Raw genomic sequence first — 22465 nt, forward strand, 5'->3', positions numbered from 1 at the left:
AAGGAGTTATTGATTCACTTTTATGGAGTCCACGCGGTCAAAATCATGCATGGATAAAAGACTCATTTGATATACAAGACAGAGAATTTATTACAGCAGAGTATAAAAAGTTCACCGAGGAGATTACAGGTTTCACACTTGCAACTATCCTTCAAGAAAACGTCAGGTGGGCAGTTTTAGTCTGGTATCAAATACCCAGTTATCCAAAAAAGGCCAGCTTTCCTTCATATACTTCATTCAAAACATCCTATTACAAGAGACTGAATGCAGAAACAGATTTGACAATCCAGCAGTCTATTAATCCAGATATTAAAGAGATTGGGAAAAATTTAAAACCACGTCACTTTTATCACTAATGTTTTTTGAATTAGGAAAATAGCTACTGTTTCAAAAATACTTTATGTTCCTATGTAACTGATTTATTTTCATAAATATTTTAGTATATTTTTAGTTTTAATTTCTACTATGGTACACTGGTAATAAAAACAACCCAGATAAACTACACCTCTTCGAGTCTTCAATAATTTTTTCAGAGTGTCAAGTGAGTAAAGGAGTGAGAAATGTTGGTCTGTTTGGTCCACTGCTGTTGAAGGGCCTGGAAGAGTGCTAGCATTTACCCTCCAATGACAGGGTCACATGAATGATCTATTTTAACCTCTTAAATCTCCAAAATAAGAAGTGATCAGCATTGCCAGTCACATGCTCATTCCCCATGTCTCACCACCACACAAACCCTGCATTCCACACGCCCTGGCAAACAAGGCAGCTCAACTTTCCAAACAGGAATTAAAACTAGGGCAACAGAGATAAAGATCTTTATTACCTCAGCTAAATGAATTATGCTCCTGTAATTAAGGCTTACTTAAAGATTTAAGATTTTAATGCACACAAAGGATAGATACCAAGTTGTACAAATTGGCATCAAGAGAGAGCATAATTTTAAGGGATTTACTTGCAATCGTGCCATTAGAGTCACAGAAATTTGTGCTAAGGCAATAAAAGTGAAATGTTTAGGGGTGAGTATGTAAATTATGGAACCTGGAAGCCTTTGTTTCCCCTTAATAAGATCTATTAAAATCTCAAATCTAAATACTTGGGTTGAACAAAAGACAATTAGATGGATTTTTAAAGTGGGCTCAAGTTTCTTTTTTTTAATTTGAGAGAGAGAGCAGAGCGAGTGAGAGAGAACACAAGTGGAGTGAGTGGGCAGGGGCAGAGGGAGAGGCAGAAGCAGGCTCCTGAGCAGGGAGTCAAACGTGGGGCTCGATCGCAGGACCGTGGGATCATGACCTGAGCTGAAGGCAGACACTTAACTGACTGAACCACCCAGGTGCCCCACTGTGTTCAGATCTCTAATAAATATTTATATGGATCTTACTGCTGGAACAAGATGTTGAATAATCCGGTATAAGTGTTCTGTGAAGGTACTATTCCGTGGGCAACCACTCAAGTTAACTGTGAATTTTCCCAGTGGAAGAACATCTCTTCTTGTATACCTAGAATAAAAAGATGCCAGCCAGTAAGATATTCAGGTGATTTCCTCATTTCCAACGAAAAGCAACCAAAGATCAGCACAGTATCGTCATTAAAAACAAAGCAAATTACTCTGACCAGTTCATTTATCAAAATAACAGCAATAAAAATAATAGCCAGTACTCATACATGAGCAGTGTGCATGTGCTAGGGACTGTTCAGAGTGCTTAAATGTCTCATTTGATTTCCAGACTCTCTGAGGCAGGTTAGCGGGACGTAGGAGAGCTGGATTCGAACCTACAGGGTTTGGCTCCAAAGCCTGTGCGCTCAACCATTATGTATCGCGGTGTGAAGTCCTAGCCAAGGAAAGATGGGAGCACAAAGGCGCTGACTGCAGCGTCAAATGTAATAGAGGAAAACTAGGAAACCTAGCATTTAAAGAACTAGGAAAACAGTCTACGATGAAATGCCATGCAGCCATTAAAAAGTTCATGAAGAATTACAAAGGAAGAATGTTTAAGATATATGAAATGAAAAAACAAGATCGGTGTTTAGAGAGTACAATGGAGATTTGTGCAGGGATGTACATATACGTAAACAAAAAAAGATGAAATGATGAGGCAAATGTGCTAACGGAGATCTCTAAGTGGGTGAGATCACAGACGATTTCCAGTTTCTTTATACTCCTGGAACTCATTGAAAACACACGCTACTTCTGAAATCAGGAAGCAGAGACCTGCAGTGGGGCGGAAATGAGGTGAGCACCTCCGCATACAAGTTAGATGTGTGCACGCTGGGCCTTGCAGAGCCTTGGGATGTATAAATAGAGATTTCAGAATGAAAAAATAATAAAATAGCTCATTTTACTCATCGGCCAGGTTCTCTGACCGTGGCTCTTCTATTTAAGGGAGACATAAACAAAAGGTTAAATATGAAACAAAAAAGGTGGACAAAGGAATCTGTGATTTCGTGTAACACTTGTCACACTGAACAAATAAAAACCAGCTGATGATGAAGCTAATAAACTCTAACACAGAAGTTACCTGAGCAACCTTCCTGCTCTTTTCCACTTTCAACAACACCCCACCTCCCCTGCCTGCCACCGGGAACACGGCACTTACACTGTAGAGATGAGATGCAGTATCAGGTACTCAGCGGCCAAGCTGTCTCCCAGAAGGGCATGTGTGAGGAACCCAAGCAGCTCTGCTCGGACAGGAGACAATTCAGACATGAAACCTGAAACGACTGGAGAAGGGAGGGAGACCACATTCAGAACACACATACCAGCTCCTCCCGAGTGTCTCAGGCTCCGAAGGAAACAAAAAACCCAAGTGGAACACAGCACTAAAGTCAGTAGACAACAAGTGCAGACTTAAATACTGGTCATTAATTGAGGCCAATCTTCAAAATAAGACAGCTTGTAAACTTTTTTTGGCTTCATTTTAATAGAGAGGATGAACACAAAGGAAAATGGCCCGGAGTCACAGCAACTACTAGAGAAACTTAACCTGCGGCTCGCGGATCTGGCCGGCTCAGCCCCACCGTGAGCACACGGTGCAGGCAGCTCCTGCACATGCAGGGGCTCATCATGGTCTCTGGCTCCCAAGGCGTTGGCACTTACACTTACAGGTTTTGCTCTCCTCCTTGTTAAGGCAAGCAGGCAGTAAAGGATTGATGTGCTGCAACTTCTGGGCTAACACCACGTGAATTCTCGGCACTAACGAAGCAGGAGGGCTGTGCACCCTTTGCTCCTCAGCCGCATCTGCACATTCCATCGGGTCCAGGAGCGAAGAGGCGTCCCTACGGAGACAGGCAGGAACTTCAATTCCCAGACACATCTCTGAGAAGAGGAATTCAAGCCAAGAATGGTTCCACCTGTACATCTCCTTAAAGAATGGAAATGGGAGATGCCTGGGTGGCTCAGTCGTTAAGGGTCTGCCTTTGGCTCAGGTCATGAACCCGGGGTCCTGGGATCGAGCCCCGCCATCGGGCTCCCTGCTCAGCAGGAGGCCTGCTTCTCCCTCTCCCACTCCCCCTGCTTGTGTCCCCTCCCTCGCTGTGTCTCTCTCTGTCACATAAAGAAAATCTTAAAAAAAAACAAAAAAAAAAAAGACCAGAAAATGGCTCCTTTCTCAATTGTCAGGTCACACAGATCTCAGGCTAGTTAGGTCATACAAGGATATGTATGTGTTTTTCAAGAAAAAGAACACTTTTGGGGCACCTGGGTGGCTCAGTCGTTAAGCATCTGCCTTCGGCTCAGGTCGTGATCCCGGGGTCCTGGGATCGAGCCCCGCATCGGGCTCCCTGCTCAGCAGGAAGCCTGCTTCTCCCTCTCCCACTCCCCCCTGCTTGTGTTCCCTCTCTTGCTGTGTCTCTCTCTGTCAAATAAATAGATAAAATCTTTAAAAAAAGAAAGAAAAAGAACACTTTTACTGAGTATGCTGTAACTGCAATTAATGGGATAGAACACATCACTGATAAAGAATATCTGTGTTTTGAAATCACCTTATCAGCTGAAACATGAAATACTTCATAGCATGCCCCCCAAACCGGGGTCTTTTTCTCAAAAGCCATTAGGTATCTATTATTCAGTGCGGAAGATCCATTCATCTCTTATCTTGCTAATTGCTTTTCCTAAATTTTATTCCTCCACGACACCCCCCTTGAATAGTGAGTAGTCAAGCAGTGAAAAAGTGTGAGTTTTTCAGATATGCTAGATAAATTAGCAGACAACGGATTTATCATGATACGATTGAAACAAATCACGAAAATGTGTTTAGAACTTCAGACTCTACAGGCTGCTCTACAGTCACCCATTCCCACGGCTACCCTCCTACACACAAGGAGGCCGACAACCTTTATGTGGTCTGGACCACACGTTGGGCAGTGTCCTTCACTGTGCACACACCAATTCAGTACGCCTCACCTACCCTGGTCTCCAATGAGGAAACCCAGGCCCTGCAGAAGTCACATGGCCAGTAAATGGCCACAGCAGGCTGGCACCCTGAGCCATCTGGCTCACTCTGTACACTAAGCGGCTTCAACCAGTGAAGTGACTGGAGCAGGAAAAGCACCATCACCAGAAACAGCCAAGACAAGCAATTTGCTATACTATTATTAAGGAATGCTATTTAAAATTCTTTAAAGTTGTTTAAAATTTTTGTCCCCCCTCCTGTGAAAAGTGAGTTCTTCTTATAGGGAAACCAAGATGAACGTCCAATACTCAACAAGAAAACTACTGTGTAGGGGGATATGACTCCATTCTTCTGGCAAACTCAAAACAAAATAAGAAAGAATGAGGAAGATCTGGATTTTCAGGATATATTGTTAAATGTGGAGAGAAAGTGTAAAGGAATACATATATCATGCTTTTATATAATAAAGGGGAATAAAATATACACGTGTCTACTTATTTTTGCAAAAAATACAGGAAAGATGAAAGCAGAAAACAGGCTGGTTCCCTATGGAGGGTGAATGGGAACAGGGCAGGGGGGATGACACCCCTACATTCTTTGTGTATAGCTGTGATTTGGGCAACAATGTCAATGTTTTCTATACTTAAAAAATCAAAACAATAAGGACAGAAGAAAAACTCTGAAGTGAAATGCAATGGAAACAAATGAGCTAACTACATAAAATGAAAAATGAGCGAAAGAACCAAAGGGGAAGAAAACTCACCCCAGTAACTTTAGACACAGCACTCTGACTATACACCTTATTCTAAGATAAAAAGGAGTGGACACCAATCTTGGACTCAAGTTATGAGGTTTGTTTTTTGCAGTGGCATGGATTACCCATTCTTTTCTGCACTGTGGAATATATTGAGAATAATGAGAGTCAAACTTTTCTGTCAGAAGAGGAGTTATAAACATGGGAATGGAGGAGGGAGAGCAGCCGCGTGCAGAATTGGAACTAGAAACACTGTGAACACACAGTTCTGAGAGAGAGACTTGAAAATACATGAAGATATATGTGTATGGGTATATAAATGTGCATTTATTTGTATGCATACAGTGTATGTATATATGTATTTCCTAGCCCTGTCCACTAAAAGGGAATAAAAGCAATACCAATCCTGGTACCAATGAGCACACAAGCACTCAGATCTTGACTTTTAAATAAAATCCCTCCCTAAAAGAAACTGATACTCCTTAGAAAAATGGCTGATACTGCAGCTGGAGCATGGGAAGGACAAGATGAGGTTGAAACAGCATAATGTGTCAGAAAAGATACGTTAAAAATAAGGTCATGTCAGCAAGGACCCAGAGCCTACTTACAATGACTCCCACTAGCCAAATGAGAAAATTCGAATCTCAAGCACCAGACTAACATCCACACTGACATAAACAATTACTTAAATAAACAAATGAGAGAGAAGGAAAATCTCTCTTCTAACAGAATGGCAATAAACAAGTGTGGAAGGAATGGTTGAGATAGAAAATCACCATCTGGTAATAACTGATTCAAGAATCATCAATGGATAGGGGCACCTGGGTGGTGCAGTCGTTTGAGCGTCCAACTCTTGGTTTCAGCTCAGGTTGTGATCTCAGGGTTGTGAGATCGAGCCCCGTATTGAGCTCCATGCTCAGTGCAGTCTTCTTGAGATTCTCTCTCCCTCTCCCTCTCCCTCTGCCCCTCCCGCTCATGCTCACTCTAAAATCTTTAAAAGAAAAAAATCATCATCAATGGATTTAAAATAAGTGGATGAGGGACACGTGGGTAGTTCAGTTAGTTAAGCGTCTGCCTTTGGCTCAGGTCTTGATCCCAGGGTCCTGGGATCGAGCCCAACACTGGGCTCCCTGCTCAGCGGGAAGCCTGCTTCTCCCTCTTCCTCTGCCTGCCGCTCCCCCGCTTGTGCACACACACTCGCTCTCTGACAAAATAAAATTTAAAAAAAATAAATAAGTTGATGAAAGTTAAGATGAGAAACTGGATATTAATGTAGTCTCCAAGTACCTCCTTCCAAATTACTTATTACAAAGTGAAAAACAGTAACTTTATAGGACAGAAACCTGGCAGATGCCACCTTAACCAATCAAAATTAACATCACCAGTAATGGGGCACAATGACATCACGTGCCTCCTGATATGAAAGCCTGAATCTAATCATGAGGAATCACACAAACCCAAACTGAAATATTCCACAAAATGGCTGGATGTACTCTTCAAAGGTGTCAAGGCTCTCTGCCATGCGAGGACACAGGAAGAGAGCCATCTGCAAACCAGGAAATGGGCCCTCACAAGCACCTGATCTGTCAGCACCTTACTCTTGGATTTCCCAGCCTCCGGAACTGTGAGAAATGAATTTTTGTTAAGCTTAAAAAAAAAAAAAAAAAGTGTCAAGTTCAGTCAAGACAAAAGTTGAGAACTGTTCCAGGTTAGTGGAACATGTGACCCTATGGATCCTGGATCAGGGAAAAAGAAGAAAAAAAAAAACCCAAAAAACACGAGAAAGAATAAGACTGAGATAATTGGTAAAATTAAGTACGGACTGTGGGTTAGCACACTGTGTATTTATGGCAAACTTCCTAATTTTGATAGCTGTACTCTGTGTAAGACAAAGTCTTTGTTCTTAGGAAATATGGACTCGAGGGTCGCCTGAGTGGCTCAGTCGTTAAGCATCTGCCTTTGGCTCAGGTCGTGGTCCCAGGGTCCTGGGATCGAGTCCTGCATCAGGCTCCCTGCTCAACGGGGAGCCTGCTTCTCCCTCTCCCGCCTCCCCTACTTGTGTTCCCTCTCTCGCAGTGTCTCTGTCAGATAAATAAATAAAATCTTAAAAAAAAAAGGAAATATGGACTCGAGTATTTAGGGGATAATGTACACAACTTACTCTCATTTCAGATAAACACATACGTACATAAAAATGTGCATATGTAAGAGCCCAAATGAATGACAGAGCAAACGGGGCATAAGTGTTAACAACTGGTAAGTCTGGGTAAAGGGAGGAAGTTCTTTGTAACTACCCTCCAGCTTTTCTGCAAGTTTGAAACTGTATCAAAATAAAGTTACCCAAAAAAGAACAGACTCACCTTTCATCATTATTCAGTATACTTAGCACAGGATCCACAGATAGGACACCATATAACTCAAGAACATCGTTGACTTTGAAACAATCCCAGTCTTCATAGACCTGATAGATCATAAGAAATCACGTTGTTAGGACTAAATAACACCAAAAAAATCTAAAATATTAGTTTTAAGGTTAAAGTAATAATATCTTAGATTTTTAGGTCAGGAAATGGACCTTAAAGCAACTCTTTTATTTCCCAAAATGAAACCAAGAGAGGTAAAATACTTGCCTGAAGTCATTCTCCTAGTTAGCAATTAACAACTGAAACACAGGACTCCTGACTCCCAGACCAAGGTCTGTTGTCAATACACCACATTACTTCGAAGAAAAGGCTTTCCCAAAGGATGATGGTCAACTAACATTAGAGACACGTGTTGCTGGGCGCTTGGGTGGCTCAGTTGGTTAAGCGTCTGCCTTTGGCTCAGGTCATGATCCCAGGATTCTAGAGTCCCACGTTGGGCTCCTTGCTCAGCGGGGAGTCCGCTTCTCCCCTCTCCCTCTGCCTCTGCCCCTGCCCCTCCCTCTGCTCGTGCTCACGCTCTTTCTCTTCCTCTCTCAAATTAATGAAAAATTAAATCGTAAAAAAAAAGAAGAAAAACCTGCATTACCTCAAAATCTATTAAGTACACCAAGAGAAAGGGAAAAAAAACCAGGATTACTAACTTTGGACTTATTCACCAACGGGATGCACCATTAGGAGGATTAACACAAAACTCAGGCCATGAGGGTTTTCACAATAAAACTTTCAAAGTTGTCTGTCTTTGATGGACTCTAGTAACTGTCAAAGCCTCCTCGGGGTGAGGCTGAACTGAAGCATGGCAGGAAAGCTGTCCTCACTCTGGTCTCTGTGGTAAAGAACTGAAGGGCCATTTAAGTTTACCACAAAATCAAAGAATGAAAATTCTCAATGATCATTTCTGAAACTTATATTGCTTGTTTCACCTACCAGGATCAAAAAAACAGCGTAAGCAAGATAGAACAAACTACCAACAGATTTTTTTCCTTCTATTTTAAATACAAATGAGAAATGGATTTTGATGAGAGAAGAATGTTGAAAATGTCAGATATTGTTGGAAGCTGGAAATGACATAGGAGGTACACATGAATTAAAAAACTGTACCACTTCTGTGTTCGAAATATTCTTCAGATTTTTTTGAAGTGAGCCCTACACTCAACATATGGGGCTCGAACTCACAACCCCGAGATCAAGAGTCACAGGCTCCACCGAATGAGCCAGCCAGGCGCCCCATATTCTTCAATTCAAGAATGCCGTGGTAGGCAGAACATGGCCTCTCAAAGACGTCCACATCCTAACCCCTGCAATCTGTGAATGTTACTTTACAAGCAAAAAGGGATGTGTGTAAATTCAAGACCCTGAGATGAAGAGATTATCCTGGATTATCTAGTTGGGCCCAATCTAATCACGAAGGTCCTTAAAATCAGAGAATCTTTCCTACCTACAGTCCGAGGGAGAGGTGACTATGAAAACATGCTGGCTTTGAAGATGGAAGAAGGGGCCCCAAGCCAAGGAATGTGAGCACTCGTAGAAGTTGGAAAAGGCAAGAAAACAGATTCTCCCCCAGAGCATCCAGAAAGGAATGCAGCCCTAAGGACACCTTGATTTTATCCTCAGTGAGATCCATGTTGGACTTCTGACCTAAAGCCTGTAAAATGATAAATTTTTGTTGTTTTAAAAGCCACTAAAGTTGTGAATATTTGCTCCAGCAGCCACAGAAAACAAACACAAATACTAAGAGTACTCCAGGTTAACTTCCAAGACACATTCCACATCTATGTTAAGGTCAGGTGTATAAAAGGTTTAGTACCTTCACAAGGCATGCAGGGCCCTTCTCCCCTGGCAGTGGAAAATTCAGGTCAAAGGGAGAAGAGAGGTTCAAGAAGTTCAGCTGTTGGCCAGTAGAAGCTTCAGTTTCTAAACGTTTTGGCTCTCCACACCACTGAAGACCACCAACACTCCCTAAATTCAAAGAACAGCACTGTACTTAGTCATTTTTAAGGCTTCCTGGAAAGAAAGAACATTCCTAAAGAGCCTTTCAAGTCTGATATAAATGATGCTTCTGAACTCAAAAACTTCAAGCTGTTATAGTTCTTAAGGAAGTACATATGCTAACAAAGCCTTTGTCTGACCTAAAAGAGAACAAAGATTATAAAGATCTGAAAAATTTAATTTCTCCGATACAATAAAATGGCAAAAAACTCCCCCCTTCAAATCTCAAGTGTAACTATTTTAAAAGTTAGTATTTAATACAGTTACTTTGACATCCTTAACCTAAGAAATACATTGTCTACTGACAATAAACCCACCTTAGTAGAACATTATTACTTTTTCTACTTATTACGCAGAATAAAACCATATAGCAATAAATTCATTTACCAAATACTTAGTAACATCCATTGTGTAACTAGGAATCAGACTAGTTGTTGGGGATACAAAGATGATTTTAAAAATGCCCTCTATCCCTGAAGTGGTCATAGCTTAGGGCTTATAACTATTTAGAATCAACAGACGGCTTGCCACACCATAAAATATTGTTCAGCAATAAGAAGGAATACACTATTGATACACGCAACAACCTGGATGGATCTCAGGTTTTGCTGAATGAAAAAAGCCAATCCACAAAGTGTACATACTATATGCTTCCATTTACGTAACTTATTTTTTTTTTTTAGGATTAATGCTAGACCGGAATCTTTTTTTTTTTTAATTGAAGTATACCTGACTATGCAACACTCTTGCAATAAAATAACATTAGTGTAGAGATGAAGAATGGATTAGTGTTTGCTAGGGGTTAAGGGACTTGTGGGGAGGGGAGAGGCAGGAGAGCAGTGGGCGGGACTTTAAAAGGACAACTCGGAAGATGCAGGCAATGAACTGTTCTGGGTCCTGTGGTAGTGGCCCAATGAGTCTACACGTGATGACACTGCCCAGAACAAAATACACGCACACAAATAAACGCGTGTAGGAAATGTGAATCTAAGGTCGGTGGGTGGTAGCCATGTCCATTTCCTGGTTATGATATTCTACTAGAATTATACAAGATGTTACCATCAGGGGAAACTTATTTCTTACAGCTACATGTGATCTACACTTATCTCAAAAAAAATTTTTTTAAATATATAGCTTGAAAGATTACCTAGAAACTGACAAACAAGTTACGCTGTAAATAATGCACTCAAATGTACAAAAAACCCTACAGTCTAACATCCAAATAAAAGCAAAAAAGAGGAGAGAGCATCAGTTGCTTAGGTGATAACAGAATTACCATATATCCTGGATTCTAATGCTACTTATTGTTATGATACACCATTAATTTTAATAAACATCTGGGGGGTGGGTGAAGAAAAAGAACACCCCCACACTTGTACAGATTTACTATAAAACATTCCGATGTTAAGAACATTAAAATATGCCTTAGCTCTAAGGAAATATAGTAATATTAACTTATAAAATAGGAAAATATATGGTTAAATGAAATTCATTAGTAATTCTTTGTTAACCACTCTCAACCCAATCTTAGAGATGCCCCCTGACCAGACGGACTTGACCCCCTCGCCCTTCAACTTGCCCTCTGATGATGGTCCTAAAGAGAAGTGACTGGACACAAAAGTAGGAATAAAGACAAACTTATCTACCTGCCACAATAAAGATACTCACTACTCCTAAACACTGTGACTGGTGAAATCAAGAATGAAATATGCCAATTCTGAAACTGTCTCATGCTCTTAGATACTGCAACTTTTGATCCCCCTGTGTTAATCAGAATTTATTGGGCTTTCAGCATGTTTTAAGACAAACCACTACAAATGTACGTAAATAGAACAAACAGAACTGTGACTATTCTAAGGGCTCTCTGCTCTGAAGTTGAGGACAAAGTTACCTAGTGCACCACAATTTCATGGTTTTCCTCTATGTTTTCAATCTCAATAAATTAAAGTACCACTATCTTGGGACACCTGGGTGGCTCAGTCGGTTAAGCATCTGCCTTTGGCTCAGGTCATAATCCCAGGGTCAGGCTCCCTGCTTAGTGCGGAGTCTGCTTCTCCCTCTCCCTCTGCCCCTTGCGTGCACGCGTGCACACATTCTCCATGCCTCTCTTGCTCATGAATAAAATCTTTAAAAAAAAAATAAAAATAAAAAATAAAGTACTACTATCTCAAAGGAAAATAAAAAAAGGATGTTTTCAGAAAAATATTAAAAAAAACATTTTCAGGATAAAATACTAGGCTTCCATATTATTTAGGAGCTGAGATAAAAATATAAAGAATGAGAAAAAGACCTTTCTCAACTAACAACCTGAGACTCTTTCAAACTAATAGGAAAGCAGACACTTCTCACGAAGTGATGCCTAACTGCTCAGTTATGAAGCAGTTTGACCAAAGAGTACTGTAGAAACCCTCAAAACTGTTTATAACAGCGATGAACTTGAACGCAAGGTTGTCAAATCATTGTCAATTCCTAAATCTAGAGCTAAATTATACAACAATTAGTTCTGAAAATGGATGAGAGAGAGAAATGTACAGAAAGCCTGTTGGCACACATTACCTGCTTGCCTGGCACCTGCGTGTTGGTCTTTCTGTTTACTGGGCTGTAGGTCCATATCTTCATCATCTTCGTAACTCCTCTTGTGACGACTGGGAGTGTAGGACGTTGAAGGACTAACTCGAGCTTGGTTTGCATTCACATAGGCGTTAAATGAAAAGTTAAGGAAAATCTACGATGAATTGAGGAATATCCTAATTACAGGGCTAATAAAAGATTATTGGTTTGGCAATTTGGTTAAAATTAAAACATCCTTTTAAAAGACTGGACTTCCAGTTTTGATCATGAGAGTAGCAGCTTAACCTCATGCCCCCTACCTGTGCTATAAAGAAATTGTACAACTGGGCAAAAGACTTAAGCAACTGTTTTCAGTCACTGAACACCGTAAGGGAACATAAGGTTATAATCCTTGAATAAGGAAACACACTGGTAAACTCCACAATCTTCCCAGTTTTCTCTTGGGAACATTTCCCAAACTGCAACAAAAAGAAGTGAAGGCCCTGCCCTTGCTGCGTAGAGAAACCGACCACACAGTTCAGGGCTGCTGAGCAACTGGAAGTTGCAGAACAGTAAGAGAGAGGCAAGAGTTGCAGATAAGGACCCAGAAACCTGTGCAGGTTCCATCTGGGTCTCTGGCTAAACATAAAACCATGGATGTACAAGTCCTTGAGGGCTAGCAGGGAACAACTGCTAGTTGGCTGGGAGTTAAATGGAGATTCTGGATTTGTACAATACTAGAACTGGACCCTTATGAACATCTTGGGCACTTAGGTGTGACCCAGAAATAGCACATCTCAAGAGTAAGGACTATGTTCTACAGACCAAGGGCTATTCCATACCCATCTTAACAAATCCCAAATCAAGCCATGACAAGGTCAAAGCGATCCACTCAAATCGCCTGCCCGTCAGAACAAAATGCCACATTCTTGGAAGACAAAACCAAACTCTCTACAATGTTGTACATCACCATACAGGAACACATTACTAGTTATACATGAAGAGGCAAGAAAATATGACCTACAATCAGGATTAAAAATAATCAATAAAAACAAACCCAGAGATGACTCTGATATCGGTATTAGCAGACAAGGGCACTAAAAAGTCAATCTAAAACTCACCATTTTTTTTTATATATAGCCTTTATTACGTTAAGGTTATGTTCCCTCTAAACCTTAAAATTCACAATTTTAAAAGTCAAGATAGAGGAGGGGCACCTGGGGTGGCTCAGTTTGTTAAGCATCTGCCTTTGGCTCAGGTCATGATCCCAGGGTCTGGGATGGAGTCCCACCTTAGGCTCCCTGCTCAGCAGGGAGTCTGCTTCTCCCTCTCCCTCTGCCCCTCCCCAATACTCGTGCTCACTCTCTCTCTCTCTCAAATAAACACTTAAAATCTTAAAAACAGATAGATGAGTCAAAGATGAGGAATGTTAGCAGGGAAATGGGAACAATGAAAAATCAAGAACTGAAAAATAAGATATCTGAAATGGAAAACAAAACAAAAAAACCCCGGAATCTCAGTCACCTGGAGGACAGTAACACCTAATGATTATGTGACTGAACCCCCAGAAAATGAGACAATGACAAGAGACTGGGACAGAAAAACATTTGAATAAAGCTGAAATCTGAAAAATACCAGTCCACAGATCCAAAACCTCAAAAATATCCAAACGAGATAAACACAAAAATACCCAAACGAGATAAACACAAAAATACCCACACCCAGCCACATCACAGTCAAACTGCTGAAAACCACAGAGAGAAAGAGAGAACATCAGAAGTAGCCGGAGAAAAATCAAAGATGTTACACACAAGGATACAGTAAAATGATGGCTACCATTTCATCAAAAAGCACTGGGGGCCAAGGGCACGTAGGTGGCACAACTGGTTGACCATCTGACTCTCAATTTCGGCTCAGATCATGATCTCAGGGTCGGGGATTGAGCCATGCATTGGGCTCCACACCCACCATGGGGCCGCCTCAAGATTCTCTCTCTGCCCCTCCCTACACTCACTCTATGTTAAAAAAAAGGCAATGGAGGCCCAGAAGACAATGGAACAAGACCACTAGAGTGCTGGGGAGGGAAGAGCTGTCAATCCAAAATTCTATAACCAGCAAAAACTTTCTTCAAAAATAAGAGGTGAAATAAAGACATTTTTAGTTGAACCAAAGCTGAAAAAATTCATCACCAACAGATCTGTACTTTAAAAAAAAGCTTAGTAAAATGACTCCATAAAAAAAAAGAACAATGAGCTAGAAATGTACATACCACAAACACATAAAAAGAAACTTTTTCATCATTTCTTAATTTACATAAAAGACAAATGTTCATTTTTTTTTAAAGATTTTTTTTAAAGAATTTATTTATTTCTTTGAGGGAGAGAGAGTACAAGTAGAGGGAGTGGCAGGGAGAGGGAGAAGCAGGCCCCGCCCCCTGCTGAGCAGGGAGCCCGATGTGGGGCTCAATCCCAGGACCCCGGGATCACAACCTGAGCCGAAGGCAGATGCCCAACCCAACCGACTGAGCCATCCAGGTGCCCCCTTTCTCAGATTTTATTTGACAGAGAGAGAGAGACAGAGAGGGAGGGAGCATGCTTGCACAAAGGCAGGGGGGAGCGGCAGAGAGGGAGAAGCAGGCTTCCCACCGAGCAGGGAGCCCGAGGAGGGGCTTGATCCCAGGACCCTGGGATCATGACCCGAGCGGAAGGCAGACGCTTAACAACTGAGCCACCCAGGCGCCCCAAGAAGACAAACGTTTAAAGCAAACAGGAGGGGTGCCTGGGTGGCTCAGCCATTAAGCGTCTGCCTTCCACTCGGGTCATGATCCCAGGCCCAGGGTCCTGGGATCGAGCCCCGCATCGGGCTCCCTGCTCCGCGGGAAGCCTGCTTCTCCCTCTCCCACTCCCCCTGCTTGTGTTCCCTCTCTCGCTGTCTTTCTGTCAAATAAATAAATAAATACTTTAAAAAAAAAAAAAAGGCAAACAGGACAATATATTGTGGGCTCTACAGTTTAAGTACAAATGAAGTGTATGACAACAGCAGCACAAAGAATGAGGGGGAAACTGTTGTAAAGATAAAGGAACAAAGAAGAAATCACAAGGAAAAGGAGAAAATATTTTGAGTTGAATGATGGTGAAAACAAATCAGAGTCTGTGGAATGCAATCAAAGCAGTGATTAGAAAGAAATGTATAGCCTTCAATGATAATACAAGAAAGGGAAGATTTGAAATTAATGATCTGAGCATCCACTTTGTGAAGCCAGAGAAAAATTAAAGCCAAACTAGCATAAAAGGAAGTAAGAGCAGAAATCAATGAGATAGAAAACAGAAAATTAAACAGTTGGTTCTTCAACAAACCACCAACACTGATCAAGAATAAAAGAAAAATTAATTAACATTACTGGAAATGAAAAGAGATCACTGCTAGATATCCCCCAGACATGAAAAGGAAAATAAGGAAATATTATGAAAAGCTTTGTTACTGACATAAATTCAATAACTGAGACTAAATGATTTTGAAACAATTCCTTTAAAGATACAACTTATCACAACTGATGCACAGAAAAAACTTAAAAAACCTAGCTGAAAATCTTCTAACAAAATGCCAGCCCCCAAACTGGAAACAACCCAAATGCTCGTCAAGTGGAAAAGATATAAACAAATAAAATCAGCAATAAAAAGGAACGAGCAACTTACACACACACACCAAGAATGAATCTCAAATGTGTTATGGAGAACAAATATCAGACACAAAAGACTGTATGATTCCATTTTTTGGCACACAGAAAAGGTAAAATGAAGCTACAGTGAAAGAAATCAGGACAGTGGTTACAAAAGGAGAGTGAGGTGCCTAGAAAAAGACACAAGGAAACTTTCTGGCACAAGTTCTTTACTTTTACGGATGTAAATTAAATGGGTGTGCATTTGTCCACTGAAGTGCACCCTTAAAATCTATGCATCTCAGGTATGTGTGAACTATGCCTAAAAAAATAAAATTAAAAAAAAAATAAAAAGGACACCAAGATGTTTCAACATCTCTCAAAGGAGCCAACATGTTGTTTTCCCTTAAGAAATCCAGAATTAGTTCTAATTTGAAACTAAGTTTTTATTTAATTATGGTGCTCTCTTTTTTAGTACCGTTAAGTCCACCTCAATCTTTTTAACAGTATTTCACTATAGGAATGTACCACAATTTTATCATTTCTCAATGATGCATACTTGGGTTGTTTTATAACCTTTCTTGTTTAGGACAAACCAAAAACACTTCATTAAAATAAAGCCAACCTCTGTAAATGAAGAACAATTTTTTTCCAGCTAACTTCATTGGTGTAAAAAGACTAAGTTTCTAAAAACTCTAAATTTAATTGTGGTTTCTTCAATTAAGAAAATAATCAGGAATCACTCAACACAGAAGAAACTTCAGATAAAGGATATTTCTTTTACCCATGTAGATTCCCCAGGCACTGGGACACAATAGAAAGTCTGTCTTTCCAAAGTGGTAGTTCGTGGGGAGTTTAAATCAACTTCTTGTTGAGGCTGTAATATATACAAAAAGTATATTTAAAATTTTATTAAGAAAAACAAAAATTTTAATTAGCAAACCACATATTCATGTTTTTACAAAACTATAGTAAATATTTCACGTTAAGAATTAACAAGCAAATACCAAATCCAAACTCATTTTTTAAAAAGGAAAATGGACATAAAATCATTTCACATGCAACCATCAATATACTACCTTCCCTCAAGTCCATAATACACAGCACCCTGTTACAAAATTAAATATTTTAATAAACAGGATACTTTATTAATTTTTTCAAAGACAAAGCACTGTCTCTTTCATAGACCACATCAGTATCAGCCTATAAAATAGGAACTTAATGAAATATTTATTAGCAGTAACTCTGATAGGAGATTTGAGTCAGATATTATTCCCTAGAAAAGGAATGTTCTCCATTTCAAATATACTGAGAAAGTCCTAAGAGTTAGAAAGAATCCAAAATGTAATATTAAAATATTACCTTAATAAGGATATACTACTACTTTTAGTACATACATTACAAAAAAATCTCTTAAAAGTAAAATAAAATGTATATTCCACCTTGTGGGGGGAGGGGGGAAGACCCAAGAGACATCAAGTCTCAGCCTGAGCTAGTATATACACAAACAGGGCTTTCTATGTGTTTCTTTCTTTCTTTCTTTCTTTCTTTCCAGGCCCAAAGTTTTCCTGGTTTGGTGCTTTTACTTATGATCTTTAGCAACACAATACAAACTCTTGGCCTTCAGCAGTGTCACACATGGACAGACTCACCTATTTTCCTATTTCCAGATGCTGAGATTGCTAGCCTATGGCGATAATACATTACTGTGTATTGATAGATTAGGCTAATATGACTTAGGGCTCCTCAAACAAGGGACACAGCAAGTATTTATAAAGTTGACTCATTAGACTTGGCACCACATTTTACTTTATAGAAACACTCTCAAAGAAAAAAGACATTGGGAGACCTCAAGTTCATCATGTGTTAAGATGAGCAAATCCATCTTTCACAAGTCCCCCTAAATAATTACAGGAAGTTACATTTTTGTTTAATATAATCTTTGCAGCAACCTTCCAAATTAGGGCTGTTTTCCCGTCCAGATTGGCCCTGAACTAGAACACTTAATCAGGCACAGCTTCTATTGTGAATTAAGGTGTGGTATTACGGCTTATAAATCAATCTCTTGAGGTTTGGGTAAGCGGGAGTCAGACTCCCAGAACGTAAAAAGCTCCAGATAATCTGATTAAATTAAGAATCTGGATCACCAAAGCAGAGAACTAGACCCAGAAGGAAGGTAACTCAGTTGGTGCCACCTTTCTACTTAAACACCAGCCTGATCAATCCCCACCTGTGATACTTGTTTCCCCCCAAAAATTGACAATTACCATCAGTTTCAGTAGAACCGCATGAAAAACCAATTTTAAAAAATGCAGATATACTGTAGTTCCTTTATAACTGCTTTTCTAGTAAGTTTCTACCTCAAGACTATCCCTTTCACAACCATAATTATATCTAGTGTCCTCTGCCTTCTTGCCTCTCCCATTACTGATACGTAAGTTTCCATTACCTCTCTTTATCAAAGAAAATTTAAATTTATTAAAAACTTTTTTCTTCCTAGGAAAAGGCGGCAGGATTTAATGAAATTTAATTAAGTATTAAGCCCTAAGTTAATCTTCCACTTTTAAAGAATTTATCATAACCTCTGATTTTGAAAGTAAGTATATAGATAGAAGGAAAACAAAGGAGTTATTTTGTTATTTACAATACTCAACCTTCTAAGAGATTTTTAAAGATCAAAAACATACCAGAGAAACTTAAATAAAAGGTAAATAAAACATTTCACGACTTCTTAGAACTTATTTACACACAAAATACACGTAAGATCAACCAAAAGAAATTCACTGCTTAAGAAATTCTTATTAAAATATTTTATATATCTTAAGGATACATACCCCACACTCTGCTACATCTCTGTATTTTCCAAAATGAAGGACCTATGATCCAAAACAAAGGATAACAGCATCATATCAGTATATCTGAATCAAAACCACCATAAACAACACAAGGAGAGTGTTTGTTTATATTAATAAAATTAATACCAATAATTATAAACAGAAATTTTCATGAAGAAAAGCAATACATACACGTGCTTTTGTGTTTCGGTTAACCGTTTCATAAACTCCCATGTAAAACTCAGGGTCAAACATATCCTGAATCATGCAACGAAACTTCACAAAACTGTTAGGTTTCAAATAATGAAGGGGAACTTCATTCAGTGATGGTACCTTAAAGGAAAACAAGTCAATAAAATACTCTTATCTGTAAAATGTTAAGCACATATACAAAGACTATATATCCAGAACCACCCCCCCCAAACACACACACACACACACACACACCAAGCCCCATTAGGAAGCCAGTGATCTCAACAATCAACACAACAAGTGCTGAGCACGAAAGTATTTTTTATGTTCTTCCAAGTTTGTATCATGACATCTGACTCTAATGCAAAAGGATGCTCTTCCTTAAGAATACTTCTCAAGTAGCAGAAACTCATTTGCTTTGTTGAGCTCTTCTCTTAAAACTAGTACATGCCAATTCTCTTTAAATGAAGGGAATAAAACAAAGATATCTGGGACTCTCACAACTACTGATTTTTTTTTTTTTTGGTCCTAGAAAATAACATGGTCAATTACTGCCACCTAGAGGCACAACACAGAAGCACTGAATTGCTTGAATTTAAATTTCAACTGAAGAGGGCAAAATCTTTCAATACATATGCACTTAAAGCAGAAGACAGTACACATTAATGTATATAGTTTTAAATTTTAGTGCTCGCTTCAGAAGCACATATCCCAAAATTTTATGTGGATTACGACTCTACTGAGAGAAACTGAAAGTCGGCCCAACCCTCTCCCCTGCAAATAGCAATAAACTTACCCATTTAGGAGCGTTATTTTCCTTCAGCTTTTCCTTAAAATATTCAATTACTTTCTTCTCCCAGTCAGAATTAACTCCATTTTGGGCTGAAAGAAAAATATACTTTTCAGAGCTAAAGGCACAACGCCTAACAACAGACTAGGGTCAGGTGACATTCTAGTGGAGCGCGGCCACACTGGGCACTCAGGAAGCCGCCCTAAGAGGGGGTGCCTATTACAATGCAGGGCAACGCTGGCCTCGTGCAGGGCCCTCAGAAGCCAGCAACCTAGTTGAGAATATCCACAGAATGAGATATGAAGCTACTTGGACAAAGCACAATGCTCTGAAAACATTTTTATACAGATTTTTTTTTCTTTATAACTACCCTGAAATGAAAAGAAGGTGCTCTAAAAATTTTTTTTTTCCAATTTGGGGATAATTTCAAACTTTCAAAAAAATCAAATGAATAGTACAAAGAATACCTGTATCTTTGCTCCATGTGCTTTATCTCGTCCCTTATATATATTTTCCTGACCCATTTGAGATTGTTACACACACCATATACTTTTGCCTTTCAGTATTTCAGTGCGTGTTTCCTAAGAACCAAGAGGTTATCTTACATAACAGTACTGTTACCAACCTCAGGAAACTCAAAACTGATACCATACTTTTTATCTAACCTGTCACCATATCCCACCACTAACCCTGACTGCACTTTTTCCTCTTTAGTACAGGAACCAGTCTAGGATCACATACTGCTCTTAGCTATCATGTCCCTTTAATCTGGAACAGTCCCTCAATCTTTATCTGTGTTTTATGACATATTTAAGAGGAAAACAAAAACTATAAAAAAAATATAGAATGCTCCTCACTTTGGGTTTGTCTGATGTTCACTTATGATTAGATTGCAGTTGTGCACTATCAGTCAGGCTGTTCCATTAGTGATGCTGCGTCCCTGTAATGGTACCATCTAGAGACACGATGTCCACCTTCCCCTCACTGATGATGTTTTTTTTTTAAAGAATTTTATTTATTTATTTGACAGAGAGAGACACAGAGAGAGGGGGAACACAAGCAGGGGGAGTGGGAGAGGGAGAAGCAGGCTCCCCACTGAACAGGGAGTCAGACATGGGGCTCGATCCCAGGACCCTGGGACCATGACCTGAGCTCAAGGCAGACGCTTAACGACTGAGCCACCCAGGTGCCCCTGATGATGTTCACTTTAATCACCCAGTCAAAATGATAGCCAGTCTCTCGACAGTACAGTTACTTTTTCCCCCTTTGCAACTATTAAGTAATCTGCAGCAGACACTTCAAGACCAAGCAAAAATTTTTATGGATCTTGCCCCAATCCCCAGATTTAGCATCCATTGACAACTCTTACAATGATAACTGCAAAACGATGAGAAAGGTGTTTTTAATGTCATGTTAAGGATAAGAAAACTGGGGCACCTGGCTGGCTCAGCTGGTAGAGGCATGTGACTCTTAATCCCAGGGCTGTAAATTCAAGCTGCACGTTGGGTGTATAGATTACTTAAAAACAAAACCTTAAAAAAAAAAAAAAAAAAAGGTAAGAAAACCAAGGCTTTGGGGAAAAAAAATTATGGGAATTGGCCAAGACCAAAGTAAATTACTGCCAGAATTAGGCATACCTATTTTGGGAGAACCAGCAAACCACATCCATTTATATTCATCACTAGGTGCTATGTAGATGTGAAGTAAAGCAACTGTCTCTATTTGTTAGAAATACTCATAAAATCCCACTAACACCATGCTTATTAGCAGGGCTTCCAAACACTTTTACATAATTGAGCAAAGTCCAGTTCTGAAAATGGAGGGGGGAAATAAATTCCTCAGGTGATTCTGATGTGGAATGAGGGTTAAATTCACTAGGAAACTGGTCCTCAAAGTGTGTTTCCTTGACCACCAGCATTAGAATCACCTGAGTAGGTGTTAAAAATGCAAATTTTTCAGCCCATCACAGACACACACCAAATCAGAAATTCTGGAGGTGAGGCCTAGCAATTCATGTTTTAAAATGCCTACTAAGTGGCTTTGCAGTGCCAGTCCCTTTCCACTGGCTGTCCCCTCCCCTTGGAGCAGCCATGGCACCCAGCCAGAATGGCATGACCCCGAAGTCCCACTTCCACAAGGACTGGCAATGGTGCATGGTCACATAGTTCAGCCAGCCAGCACGGAAGATCCACAGATCCACCTGGGCCCTGTCTGGACCCCAGGGCACACTGAGATGCCCCACCGTGAGGCATTACACTAAAGTGCAAGCTGGCAGGGGCTTCAGCTCAAAAGAGTTATGAGTGGCTGGCATCCACAAGAAGGTGGCACAGACGACGGCGATCTCAGTGGATCCAACAAGGTGGAACAAGTCCGCAGAGTTCCTGCAGGCTAGCACGCAGCGCTACAGGAGTACTACTCCAAGCCCATCCTCTTCTCAGGAAGCCCCTGGCCCCCAAGAAGGGAGACAGCTCTGCTGAAGACCTCAAATTGGCTACCCAGCTGACAGGACCAGTCATACCTACATGGAATGTCTCCAAGAAGGAGAAAGCCGGAGTCACAATGGAGAACTGCAAGCGTCTGGCCAGTGTTCACATGGCCCGTGCCCATGCTCGGCTCTGGCGCCCGGGCAAGCAAAAAGGGCCAAGGAAGCTGCAGAACAGGATGTTGAGAAGAAAAAATAAAGTGCCACTGGCAAATTGTGATAAAAAATAGTATAAAGACAAATAAAATGCCTTCTAAGTGATTCTGATGCACATTAAAGTTTGAGAACCACTATTATACTAGATGAGTGCAAATAAATGATTACTGAATTAGATGAAAAGAAAAAAAAGAATGGGTGTTTTTGCTTCCACTGAAAATGGATATTAAAGAAAAGGCTGATACACAGTCA

General features: G+C 40.1%; 1 protein-coding gene and 1 pseudogene across 4 annotated transcripts in view; one reads left to right on the top strand and one right to left on the bottom strand.

The window, feature by feature from the left end:
- Positions 1–22465, bottom strand: part of LOC113923756 (minichromosome maintenance complex binding protein) — a 50380-nt gene that overhangs the window by 11265 nt on the left and 16650 nt on the right. For 3 of the 4 annotated variants that reach the window (XM_027596843.1, XM_027596841.1, XM_027596844.2), the window contains exons 2-11: positions 19582–19667; positions 18786–18926; positions 18594–18635; positions 16535–16636; positions 12108–12252; positions 9370–9521; positions 7503–7603; positions 3095–3273; positions 2595–2718; positions 1379–1496 (exon numbers count right to left, since the gene is read on the bottom strand). In XM_027596843.1, coding sequence (XP_027452644.1) covers positions 1379–1496; positions 2595–2718; positions 3095–3273; positions 7503–7603; positions 9370–9521; positions 12108–12252; positions 16535–16636; positions 18594–18635; positions 18786–18926; positions 19582–19667 — 1190 coding nt within the window. The remainder of the gene's footprint in view (positions 1–1378; positions 1497–2594; positions 2719–3094; positions 3274–7502; positions 7604–9369; positions 9522–12107; positions 12253–16534; positions 16637–18593; positions 18636–18785; positions 18927–19581; positions 19668–22465) is intronic. The other variant, XM_027596842.1, reaches the window with a different exon arrangement.
- Positions 21666–22256, top strand: LOC113923757 (annotated as a pseudogene).

Source organism: Zalophus californianus, chromosome 15 (genome assembly GCF_009762305.2).
Source record: "Zalophus californianus isolate mZalCal1 chromosome 15, mZalCal1.pri.v2, whole genome shotgun sequence".
NCBI classification, from domain to species: Eukaryota; Metazoa; Chordata; class Mammalia; order Carnivora; family Otariidae; genus Zalophus; species Zalophus californianus.